Source organism: Uloborus diversus, chromosome 3 (genome assembly GCF_026930045.1).
Source record: "Uloborus diversus isolate 005 chromosome 3, Udiv.v.3.1, whole genome shotgun sequence".
Lineage (NCBI taxonomy): Eukaryota > Metazoa > Arthropoda > Arachnida > Araneae > Uloboridae > Uloborus > Uloborus diversus.
The window spans coordinates 173,469,368-173,482,687 of NC_072733.1; the positions used below are offsets into that span (position 1 = coordinate 173,469,368).

Here is a 13,320-nt window from a genome sequence, read left to right on the forward strand (position 1 = left end):
CAACATTAATGTATCATTAGCCATCATAGTCTTGTTTGAAAGCACACAAGCGACGTACGGCCATTTATCAGAATGCTACCCATACCATGACACAACTTGTAGGATACTAGTCCTTTTCTTTTATGTTTGCTGGCTGGTATGCTGTACCACTCTCATGCCAAATTAGTTGTCGTCCACAAATAGATGACAAACTGAACCTGCTTTCATCTGAGAATAGTACACAAGCCCAGTCTACTTCTCTCCAAATGCGATGCTGAAGACATCATTACGAATGAGAGAAACAGACTTGTAGACAATGGGATGTACAAAACAAGCTAACGGGTGTATAGTCTTACTGCATTCAAATGTCTGGCTACAGTTTTTCAGGATATTTGCTAGCTAGTAGCATCAGGAAACTGCTTAGCTACCTCAGTAGCTGTGTGGCGCTGGTTCCTTTTTGTTGCCAGCACTAAGTACCAATCTTCTGTTGATGTCGTATTGCATACACGACCTCCCTCATGACATTTTCTGCACCTTCCATTTATTTGAAGTGATTTCCAAACTCTAGAAACAACCCTGTGGCTCATGTCGAACTCCCTGGCAACATCTAAATTTTTCTGCCCTTCTTTGATGTTGCCAGCCACAGGGCCACCTATTAAATCATCTAAGGGATGTTGGGAAGACATGCGGAAAAATGCAAGTTCGTCAATTGATTCTTTCCCATCAAACTTTGCTTTTGAACAACAATGGTTATCATGCGCCCAATCCTTTATATCGCTTATCAATGCTATCACGTGACCAGCAATGTTGTGAGTCTAAAATTTGCATATTCACATCATGTCTTACTGTGTCCTGAATTTATGCTAATTTCCATATTTCCTTGCCTTCCATTTCGTGGTTGCTAACGCTGCTATTGCTATCCGTCCTTAGCAATTGTTCACCAGTGTATAATTATGCTGTTCAATTCTTCCATCTTGTTTCTAATACTGCGAGCATTGGTATAGTAAACTTTAAGCATGCCTTAATTTACTTTTATTTAACGCCCTGAAATTTCCTAAATGACAATTGTTAAATTTACTACTCTTGTTTGACACTTAATTTCCATTTTCAGCAATACCCAAAAAATTATCTTCCTCTCAATACCTGATGCTTCAACCATGCTCCCCTTTTAAAAGTAGTTTTTTGACCCCGAAGCCCCTAAAATCAAACCACTAACCGTTTTGATCCCAGTAGAACTCAGATGCAGGCCATCCATAGCCATCCAATCCTGTTTACAATAATTCCATACATGAATGAACCTGATACTATGCTTTTCACTAATTGACTTAAGTAGCAGGTTCATACACCTAGCACCACATTCAAATGACATTCAAATGACTGTAATGATCATGACATGTGTTGTGACATTCAAATGACAGTAACTTCTCTTATAATTATAGTAAAATAAAAATTCAAAAACCATTGTAAAGCTAAAAAATAGAGCTTTCTACTGATATAAAACATGACTTTCTTGCAACAGGTTTAAGTTTCAAGGTCATTCACCGTGACTTTTGACCTTGAATATCTCAAAACATTGCCCCCCTTGGAATTTTTTCAAAAAAATATATTTTATAGCTCAAACACTATTCTTCTACCACACCAAAACTTAGACTGGGATCGCAATGGCAAGGTTCTGAAAAATAATCAGGAATGTTCACATGTTTACATTGTGGAATTCCATATGTCAGGTCAGTCACCTTCTTGACCCTTCATCTCCATTTCCTATTCTAATGAAATTTCGTGCGAGGGACACATACGACAAGATAAGTAAACCTGCCAATTTTCAGAATTCTATTTCAAAAACAATATGAAATACAGGGCTGTTAAAAATTTTTTAAAAGGGCAAATAAATGGAAAGTTGTGACATGCAAATGACTGTAACTTCTATCCTAATTACAGTAGAATAAAAATTTTAAAAACATTGTAAAGTTACAGAATGGGGCTAACATGGTAAAAACATGGCTTTCTCATGACCACTTACCATCATGAGTTTATCTAACCAAAATATTAACTTGACTTTTGAGAAAGAAAATAAAATTTCAATTTATTTAAATAGTGTTATCTACTGAAATTCACTTTCTCAAATGATTTTTCTTTCTCAGCAAGTGATTTTGTGTGTTATTTATTTCATATGATAAATAGGCAGCATAACTTTCTTATTTTTTACATTGATTATAATTTTTTTTTTGTTCAAACTTGTTAAAGGAGAATAATTAGACTGGATTTATTTTAGTGTTTCCAACTCATACCCTGATCAGAGAGATACAATACAATTTCGTGTTCGTGAGTTAGAAGAAAATTGGAACAATTTGCAGGTAGCTTTGTTTGAATTTGATATTTTGAGTTTGAAAATTCAATTACAAAACAAATTTTATAATAATGGGTATTTCTAAATAAAATCTATGACACATATATACAGGGTGTTCGAGAAGTTTTTGAGACATTTTAAAAATTTGGTAAAAAAAATAAACGAGAAAGAAAGTAAATTTAAATTACATTTATTACCTCATACAGTAAAGTTTTTTTAAATTTATCAATACACCTCGATATGGGCCCCTTTCGTCGCATGAAGAATCTCCATCCTATAATCAATTTCTGACCAAGTTCGTTGTAGCATTGATTCTGTAACTTGTGAGATTGCAGCTGTAATGCGGTGTTTAAGATCTGAAATGTTGTGCACTTTGGTGGAATACACAGTGTCTTTGACGAATCCCCAAAGAAAGAAAGCTGGGGCCACTGGAAATAAATGTAATTTAATTTTACTTTCTAACTCTTTTATTTTTACCAAATTTTTGAAATGTTTCAAAGACTTCTCAGACACCCTGTATAATGTTTCTACTGTATGAGAAAAAAACTTTTGCAAAATTTAGTTGAATTTTGTATTTTTGAGAATTTTCTGTTGGATGGAATTTATTGAAATAAACAGTTAAATAGAATTCCAACAGAGACTTCTTTTTCTAATGCTTACATTTTTTCAAGTCAAAATTTTTAGAAATATAACAGGTTGATGTTTTTAGATACATAGATGAAATTTTAGCAGCATCCATAATTGGTCTGAAGAAACTCATACCCATAGAAATAGGCAGATGGATTTCCATCCTAAAATTAAAAGTTAATTTTGCTTTAATTAATGTCGAAAAAAGGGAATCTAGGGATATCCATCTGTAAAATTATTCTATTATGTTTTTAATTAAATTTGTTTACATTACTAATTTTAGTATAGGATCTCAAAATTTAACAACCAAAGGTCCAGTACATTTTTGAAATTGGCCAGTTTTTTGATTTGCAAATCATAGTAGACGTAAAAACTTGCCAAACAAAACTTGCAAAATTTTAAATTAGAGATTCTCTATTTATTTATGTATTTAAATTAACCGGTTTATATTGTCAAACCCTGAGAAAAAGTGTTTCACTAAAGATTAAAAAAATGATATTTATACACTATCCCTTGCAATAAGCGATACGGGGCATGTTGAAACACTGTTTCTACATTCCCATACTACACTATAGTTCATCTGTTATTTAAGACTTAACATGACTGTCAAGGACCTATCCAGCTCAAAATGGAAGGGGGGACAGGCACGCTATTTGAGCAATCAGAAAGATCAATCCCCTTCCCCCAGTTCTAGAAACCATGTAATTAATGCTTTTTGTTGTTTTCCCCTATAAAATACATTGAATGAGTGTACATGGAGGCAGCTGCCCCACCTCTGAATACACCCATGATGACTGTGGCAACATGTAAATGTCTTCTATAAAAAGAAGTCTGATTTTTAAGGAATGTCAACATGACACAGGTTAGTAAAATACTTCAAAAATAAATCAATATTTTATAGAGTATGAAAATTGATTTACCTTACTTTAAATATCTATCTACCAGAAAAGTTTAAAGACCTAAAGTCGTAAAAACAACATGAATAATAGCTGTAATTAAGAAAAACCGTAGAAGTATTACCAGCATTCTCTTTTTTTTTAAATAACTACTATCTTGAATGTTTCAACATGCCTCATGCTCCAACATGCCCTGTTCTTCCCTTACCAAAGAGTAGATAAGGGACATCAACTACATCAATTTAAATCAATTTATTGAATTCAAAATTAAAAAAATATATTAGCAAGATTTTTTGAAAATTTCATCGACTCTATTATTGAGTTTTGAGTACTCTTATTTATTTAATACAGATCAAAACAGAAGAACGAAAACAAAAGCTGGAAGAATTAGCTGGTTACCATATATTCATGGGAAGTGCTAATTCATTGGTAAGATTCCTTTTTTAGATTCATAAGGAAAAAAAAAATGATTGTATGAGAATTTTATTTTATCAATCTAACCACATTTTATGTAATTAATTGGAAGTAATTTGTTTACCTTATCTTTTGTAATGATATCTCCTTAATGTTATGAAATGATATTTATGAATATGTATAATAATGGTAGAGTAAGTATGAATCATTTATTCCTAAATCTCTAATAGGTTGAAAAGATTACTCACTGAAAGTGCAGCATATATTTACACAATTGAACTTATTTAAACAATGATAAAAGAAAATATTTCACTCATTGTATTTAGCAGAAATTTTAAAGCAGTTAAAAAGAATGTTTATTTTAAGTTTTTTGATGCTGCGCTGAATCCATACGGATGCATCGAAGCATCAAAGATACTCTTGACATAAAGCTATTGCACACAAAATTCAAGTTTTTACAAAATTAAATGATTTTATTAAACTCCCATGAGAGATGCGTTTTGCATCTACAGGTTGTTCCAAAAATGACTGACACATTTGAAAAATCAATAAAAACTAAACGGCAATGATAGAAATATACCGTTTGTTGCATTATGCTTGGGAAAACAGTAAATTTTCAGACAGACAAACTTTCAAAATTAGTTAGAATGTTCCTCAACAGATGGCGCTGCAGGTATTTTAAAAGGTATAAAAGAAATAGTCTGTAAGATAGCCAAAATGACCGGTATATTGGGAAAATTATTGCTGCCCGTTGAGTTTTTATTGATTTTTTAAATATACCGATCATTTTGGCGACCTTACAGACTGCATTTGGGTAGGAGTTAATGCAGAGTGACCCAGCTCCTCAGAATGTGAGGCTTCAATGTACTGCTTAGGCTCAGATTTTTTTTTTTTTTTGTTTCTCGATTTTTTTTGTATGTTTTCAAAAATTTTATTGATGTTAAGACCTGTATCAAAATATGTATTAATGCTATTCATTTAAACCTTTATAAAAAGTTTATCTTTTATTTTACTTTGCAATAAAATTCTAAAAATTGAATACAGTGTAAGTATTTTAAAAATTAATAAATGTAAACCAAAAAAGTTTTTAGAGGAAAATTTTAAACATTCAGTTTTTTGAAAAGTTAATGTATAATTTTAGAGGTTTTTTGTATTTTTCTTGTACCCCAAAACTCATGGAATTCATCTGGGAAACAGTATAGGTCACACATGCTACTTTTTTTAATGTGATACAAAGCTGTTTGAAGTTATCGTTCTGTAAAATGTTCAATAATAAATGTTCTAATAGCACTTTGTAAATAAGATGGGTTCTGCCAATTTACAATATTCAATAATTGAAGTTTATAAAACTTGCTTGCATCTGTCATTTGGGAAAGAAGTTCTTTTGCATGCTCCTTTCTGTATGTAATGACCTCAATGCGTTTTATATACAATTCAAGATCACGACAATTAAATACAGTGGTTTCAGAAGGCTTGCTGCATCCTCACCCCATGTTCAATATTTTAAACTCTTCATCAACAAAAGCATGTTGTTCACTCTTTGAGTCATCGTCTAAACTGGAAATAACAGGATCCATTGCATCCAAAGTGATCAAGGCTATTGCACTTTCTCATCGTAAGTTGCGGAAACTCCCTTCCTATTCAGTTTAACTGATTTGCTTTCTTCTCGGAACTGCTTAAAAAAAACTACAATATTTTTGAATGCACTCAATTTCATTACTTTAGTTATTTGTCAAAATAAATATTTTTAAATTTTTTTCTTTGCTTTATAGTTGGAATGGTCAAAGGTCATGATTCGCAAACTAAGCATGCGAGAAAAAATAAGTGATATGGGCGTCGCAGAAAGTGTGGCTAAAGAACATGATAATTTTATGGAACAGATTAATGCTCAAGAAGATCGGTAAGTTTCGGATTCTTTTAATTTGCAGGAATAAAATGTGCATCCTAACATAACAGGGAAGCAATAATACTTGAGTGCATTCTGATGTTGATGCAATCCTAATCAATGCTGTACAAATTTCAATTATGAAAAAGTCACTAGCTTATATGAATCGATTATTTCAGAAAGGGCATAAGTCCAACTGATGCAATTTTTCAGGAACCAATAAAAAGTGGTTATTTTATTCAGAAATGAATTAAGTTCTACGAAGATTTTTATGACTAATCTAGCCACAAGTATTATCATTACCTTACCTTAAATTATGTTTCATTTTGTCACTGAAATTAATTACAACTTTTTTTATTATTTGGACTTATGCCCTTTCTGCAATAAATATCCTGAAAGACTAGTTTTTAGAGTGATGAAAATGTAAATCAAGTGAAACAGATTTGTTTCAAGCTGATTTATGATAATAAAAAATAATGTAACAAAGTGGCAAAAATAATTAGTGAAGTCTGTATTCATAAATTGATTATCTTAAGAAAATACATTGTGTATTTTCTTCTTTCTCTCGTCTTGTTTTAGTGAAATAATAAAGTCTGGTGAAAAAAATAAAACAAATACAAAAAGTAACTAACTGAGATAAAAAGCAAAAGTTTTACATGTGTATAAAATTATATTCATATTCATCAAATACATCCTACATGAAAATCTTTTTTGCTATCCTTCTCTTATCTAGTTTTGTGTACCTAGTTTGATGTACATATTAGCATAACTATGTTCAAATTTGCACTGAATAATCATCTTAATATTTGTTATTTCTTCCAACAAAATTTTCCAGTCAAATTTTCTTATAATGAGTATCAAGAGATCACAATATTCGCATGTTTTACAGAGTACTCATAAAGTAATCAGAAAACCTCAGCACTGGAATTAATGTTTTTTTTTTTTTTGAAACTGCAGTTTTAATTATTCATATTTTAGAGAGAGATATACTCTTTGCTAACATTTAAAATTATTTTGAATCATTTTTGTGGTTCTTTCTCAGATTGTCGATTTTCTAGTTTGTGTCTGGTTCCTGGCTCAAGTGGGGCCGCTATTGGGTACCAATAAAAACATGATGCACAGTTAGAGAGTTAAAATCATAAGCATTTGATGATAAGGGTGTAAAATGACCTAGAATTTGTTATCACCTCTATTTGCAGCACTACAGTCATTAGCTTTTCTAATGATGAGTTAGAACTTCTTGTCTTTTCAAATTGGTTTTAAAAGAAATAATGCTAGCCTCTCATATTCCACTGAAATGAGGTGCCCTAGAAGGTATAAATTTCTATTTGATTTTTTCAGACAATAGTTCATTTAGTGCTGTTCTGAGAAAGTATCTAGATTAAGCAAGTGTTTTAGTTCATTTCGTTCTCCACAGAAAATAATTACGTTATTTGTAATTATACTTGAACCTTTCCCCCTTTTAGTAAAATATTTTTTGTCATTAAAATTCTGATTTCCAAGGTCAGGTTGGAAATGATCTCTAAGTGTATTGCATGGGTGACAAGGCACACAAACACCACAATGTTGGACCTTTCACAACCCATTTCAATGGAGAACTCAAAGCCATTCATATGGCCTTACGACAACTTGCTTCTCATTTTCAGATCTTCCAAAAAAAAAAAAAAACGGTAATACGTTCAGACTCTGTCTAGTAATTACTGATAAATTGAGGGTTCTTGTATATGGAGCTGCAAAGAACTCCTGAAAGCAATTGGGAAAATTTTTGCTTTTCTGTGGCTACCATCCCACTGTGATCTTCCAGGAAATGAAGAAGGCTGACTTCTTGGCCAAAAAAGGAACTAGTTTTCTCCAAAGGTCTTGTGGACCCTTGTCATTTCACTCTGAGTAGAAAACCGAGAAGAAACGTGCATTTCTGAACTTGTATGGTTTTTGCAAACTATGCAAGGGAAGAAAATTTTAATGTGCAGATGATTTAAATATGGGTGTTACCCCCCCCCCCCCTCGAAGTTTACATGGCACCTTCCACCCCCGCCCCCAAATTTTATTCTCCAATAATGATATGTGTTTCACAAAGACTTGAAAATTTTCAAGTACCCTTTGTAAAATTTCAACAATTTGGTCTGAGCTCGTGACCCCCCTCACCACATGAGCGGGAGGAAGGTTGTTGTAGCAAATATTATTGAAAAAATTACAGAAATATTACTTACCAAGGGCTTTTATCAATTGCAGATCTTGTATGTCCAAGTGCCTTCTTCCTCCTAAGATGACCTCTTCAATTAAAACGCCCTACCGCCCCGAAAATAAACATTAACTCTCATTAAAGAGACTAAAATCCAATCCTAAAAAATCTTCATTAATTATTTTACAAGTAAAGTCTGTCTCATGCCCCCCCCCCCACCCCAAAGGAGAAGGGCACTTCTACCTCAGCTATTATTTTTGGAATAAATTACTGAAATATTTACGGATCAAAATTTACGATGACTTTTCTCTACTGCAGATCATGTAGCTAGGAGTGCCAACTCTCCCCAAGTGCATTGCCCCCTCAATTTTACCAAGTCTCTCCCCCCCCCCAAAAAAAAACAAGATCCTCAAAAAAAGAGGCTAAATCCTTTTGAAATGACATCTCTGATTCTTTCAGTTACATAGTCTGCCTCTGCCCCCCCCTCCCATAGGCATATCCCTGCTTTAGCAATTATTATTGGGATAAACTACTTTAATATTTAGCTTTTAAAATGTCCGGTGGCTTACCTCTGTTGCAGATCTCAATATACAAATAATATAGTTAGGGAAGCACATCCCCCCAACTGCGATGACACCCCTCAACCGTACTGAGCGGCAACCACCCCTTCCCCGAAAAAAATGGGCTCCCCTAGTGAAGAGTATAAAATCTTTTAAAAATAACTCCTCTGATAGTTTCAGTGGTATTGTCAGCCTCATTCCCCCCCCCCCTTCAAATGGGCACCCCAGCTTTATCATTAGAATAAATTGTGGGAGTATTTACATTTCAAGGTTTTTTGTAAGTTTTTGTCTATTGCAGGTCTTAATATATAGATCATAATGCTAAGGCTACCAATCCCCAATAAGTGCGATGCCCCCCCCCCCCCCATATTTAATTTTAATGAGCAAAAAAAAAAAAAAACAAGAGTCCCTACTTAATGGACTAAAATACTTAAGTTCCCTGGTAATTTCACTGGCATAGTCAGCTTCAAGACCCTCTCCTCCCCCCTCCACCGAATGGGTACCCTGCTCTAGGCATTATTATTTATCTAAATTGCTGGAACATTTGCTTATCGAGATGTTCAATGACTTTTCTGTGTTGCAGATCTTATAATGTATGTGATGTAGCTGGGGTACCAATTTCCCTCCCCAATTTGGCTCCCCTCAATTTTATCACCCCTCCCAAATAAAAGAAAAACTCCACAATCTTTTTAATGGATTAAAAGCCTTCTGTAAAAAATTTAATGGCATTATCTGTGTGGTGACCTCCCTCCCCCCTGCAAGGGCTGTTATTATTATATATATTGCTATTGCTATTATTTGCATAAATCCCTCTCCCCCCTCAAATTTATCATGCTTACCCCAAAACGCAACCTTTTATTGAAGAGACTAAACTCCTTTTAAAATAACTTCTCTGATAATTTCAAATGTATACTCAGTGTCAAGATCCCCCCCCCCAATGGGTACTCCTGCTTTAGCTATTATTATTCAAATAAAACAATGGAATGTTTTATTTTCAAGATGTCCAATGGCGTTTCTAATGTAACTAGCGGTGTCCATTCCCCTCGACTGCGATGGCACCCCTTTTCTCTCAAGAATTGCGACCCACTATTAAAAAGACTTAAGTTTTTCTAAAGTAATTTCTCCAAACATTTCTATGGCATAATCGCCTCATGATCCCCCCCCCCCCAGAAACAAACACATGAGAATCCTTGCTGTAGCTATGTTATTAGAATAAATTGCTAAAATATTTATTCACCAAGATGGCCTATGGCTTTTCTCTGTTGCAGATACTTATATAAGAAGCTTTGCAGTCCCTCCACCCCCCATAAAATGTTGAATTAACGACCTAAATATATCAATATATTGAAAATATCGATATTTTGAGAGCGGTATTAAAATTCTGATATCGCCAACCCCTAGTTCACGGAAATCAATTGAAATCTTAAACTCATTCAAATTATTCATATTGAAACTAACTATATGAGTGTATATGTATACATGTTTTAATAATTTTTACAAACTAGTATTAATTCTTATACATAATCTGTTAAACAATAAAATCCAAGATTGGTGTCAAAAGAAATTATCCCATTTTGAATTTTTAGATTCCAAGAAGTGAAAAGGCTTGGAGAAATAGTTTCAGCTACAGAACCTGAAATTATTCCACTGTTAGAACAGCTTCAAGAAGCAAGAAGCTCGGTACATTGTTTATGGGCAGAAAAAAAAACTTGGCTTCAGCAAACTTTGGATCTGCAAATATTCAACAGAGAAGCAAACCAGCTGCAAAGCATGGCTTCTGGACAGGATTCCTTGCTCGAAACTGCAGATTTAGCAGTGAGTAAACATTACTATTATTTTTTAAATTGTTTTCAGCTGGCAAAAAACTGTTCAGTTAGAACTGTGGTACTTTAATAAACCATGAAGTTGAAAATTGGAAGCTCTATGCATTCTTCTTAGTGCCTCTAAAAGTAAAACTCGGATAATTAAAAAACTACATAAAGTATTCAGGGCCATAGCTGAAACAAAATCAAAATTGACATAATTTTGCTAAAATATTTAAAAAATAAATTTTGCACTCATAAAATGTAGTTCAGCTAGCCAGTTATATTTATTTATAAAATAAATAAATAAATAAATAAATAAGATAAAATAAAATAAAAAATAAAAATATTTTAGCGATTTTATCTTGTTTAAAATGTTGCTAACAATTGTAACTTTATAACTTGTTTGTACCATTCTGTAATCAATAAACTAATTAAGAAAAATAAATTGAAAGCATGTCATATGGTTCTAACTTTTATTTTTAGAGTAAATGGTTTCTGCCAAATAAAAAGTTCTTCTCTAAAGAGGTTTAAATGTGTCAAAACAATTGCTAAAATTATTATTGGTGATTATTTTTTATGTTTAGTTTGTTTATTATGTAATATGACATTACGTAAAGCATTTAAATTCTAATAATATACCTTTCAAAACAAATTTGCACTCTTTTTCAAATTGATAGTGCCAGTGCAATGTAACAGTTATCCATCCGAAATATTTTTTTGAATCATTGATATAAATTATTCACTTATCTTTATCAATTCTATGTGTATGAAGGTAATTAATGTTATGAGACTCGCATAATTTCTTTTCATATCCAAGGGGGTATGAAGAGCATGGTGCCATAAAGTCACAGTTATGTCCAGTCAATACTGATCACAAACTGCAAACATTTCTGTATGAAAATCAGTATTCATTTTGTAGTGCTAGAAATCTTTGGGCCTCCATAAATATATGTGCCCAGCTACATCCCTGAAAATGCTTCAAAATAAATAAAATTGAAATACAAAAATAATAGTAAAATAAATTCAAAAATAAAATAAAAGTATCCTTCTATATCAAATTATGGGTGTACGCATTCAAGAAAAATGAATGAATATATAAAATGATAGTTGAAACAACTCTAAAATGAATAGTTATATAAAACAATTCCTTTCAGGAAACATTGGGGGATATGGAAATTTTAATGAAGCACCATGAAGCTTTTATGGATACATTTCAAGTTCAAGGCAACAGATATGAAGCTTTTAAACACATGGCAGAGAGTTTAATTGCAGCTGGGCACCCTGAAGAAGAATAGTAAGATAAAACCATTTCATAGTTAACGCTAGCTGTGACTGCAATAATATTATGCTATGAAACAGCCAATATATTTTCTCACGTAAAAATTATTTTTTTACAAATGATATAATCAGGCAACTTATAGTGCACTGTAACTACTGTAACCAGATAGATTAAGTAACCAGATTACTGTAACCATTGAGACTCTTCCCTTATTAAATACATATACTAATTTGAGTAATAGTGTGCAATGTGAAAAAATGTTATGCCTATATCACTAAGATACCTGCGATTTTCTACCTGGGACCCTTACTTTTAAAAAAATATGCTATTTTCAGATGAAACTGGGAACAGTCAGCTTCATCCACATGATGCACAGTTATGGGTGCGGGTGGGAGGAATGCTTGTTTTTATTGAACCTTTATGCACACTATAATAAGACCTCCAAAATGATGACAAATTAGTAAGACCTCCAAAATATGTTGATAGGGGGCTGAGGGAGCATATTTTTTCTTTTTGAAATATAAGTCCTCAAAATGTAGCTTAGGTTATTTTTGGTCACTTAAAGGGGGGGGGGGGAGATCATATCCACCTCCTCTGGATCCAAACCTAATCTTAATTCACATAAAAAAATAACTGCAACTTTTCAAGGTATTTAATTACTTTAAATGTGAACATACTTTTTATTTCTGATAACTTAAAATAATTGTGAAATGTGTACACATATTTGTTCTTTTCATTTCAGTATACACAACCGCCGGAACCACATTCTGAGTCTACGAAGGAACATTGAGACTAAAGCTCAAGAGCGCAAACAGCTTCTTGAAGAATTGCTAAGTTTTCAACAGTATAAAGTATGGGCTCAAGAGGTAATGCAGCATTGTTTTTTTTTTTTTTAAATTTTTTTCTGTAGGTGTCTGAAGTCTTAGTTAAATGCAGCATTGTAATTTTTGAATACTGATTTGAGTCAGTTAATGACAGTTGTTCCTATAAGTAGCAAAACTTGAACATTAATGCTGAATAATAGTTAACAAATTTAAAAATCACTCTTATCATGTGAAAACATATTACTAAAAATTTTAATTGAATTATTTTGTTTTGACCCTTTAAAACAAATGTACACTTTTCAATTTATTAAAGCATGATTAAAAAATAAGTCTAATGGTAGTTTTATGAACTGCACTTATGGCAAGCCATAAAGCTTAGCCAAAAAATTTTTAACACATTTCAAAGTGTATATAAAAATAACTGGATTTGTTTCTGCAAAGCAAATTAAAACTTATTAACAAACTATTTTAAAATAAATAAATAAACAAATAAAATAAAATAAAATATGCATTACAAGAGAA

The 13,320-nt window shown here is 32.4% G+C and overlaps 1 protein-coding gene across 1 annotated transcript in view; it reads left to right on the top strand.

The window, feature by feature from the left end:
• The window catches only part of LOC129219053 (spectrin beta chain-like), a 321,265-nt gene that overhangs the window by 172,117 nt on the left and 135,828 nt on the right, over positions 1-13,320 (top strand). The window contains exons 23-28 of the mRNA XM_054853373.1: positions 2,252-2,333; positions 4,201-4,278; positions 6,036-6,163; positions 10,477-10,705; positions 11,850-11,989; positions 12,717-12,840. Coding sequence (XP_054709348.1) covers positions 2,252-2,333; positions 4,201-4,278; positions 6,036-6,163; positions 10,477-10,705; positions 11,850-11,989; positions 12,717-12,840 — 781 coding nt within the window. The remainder of the gene's footprint in view (positions 1-2,251; positions 2,334-4,200; positions 4,279-6,035; positions 6,164-10,476; positions 10,706-11,849; positions 11,990-12,716; positions 12,841-13,320) is intronic.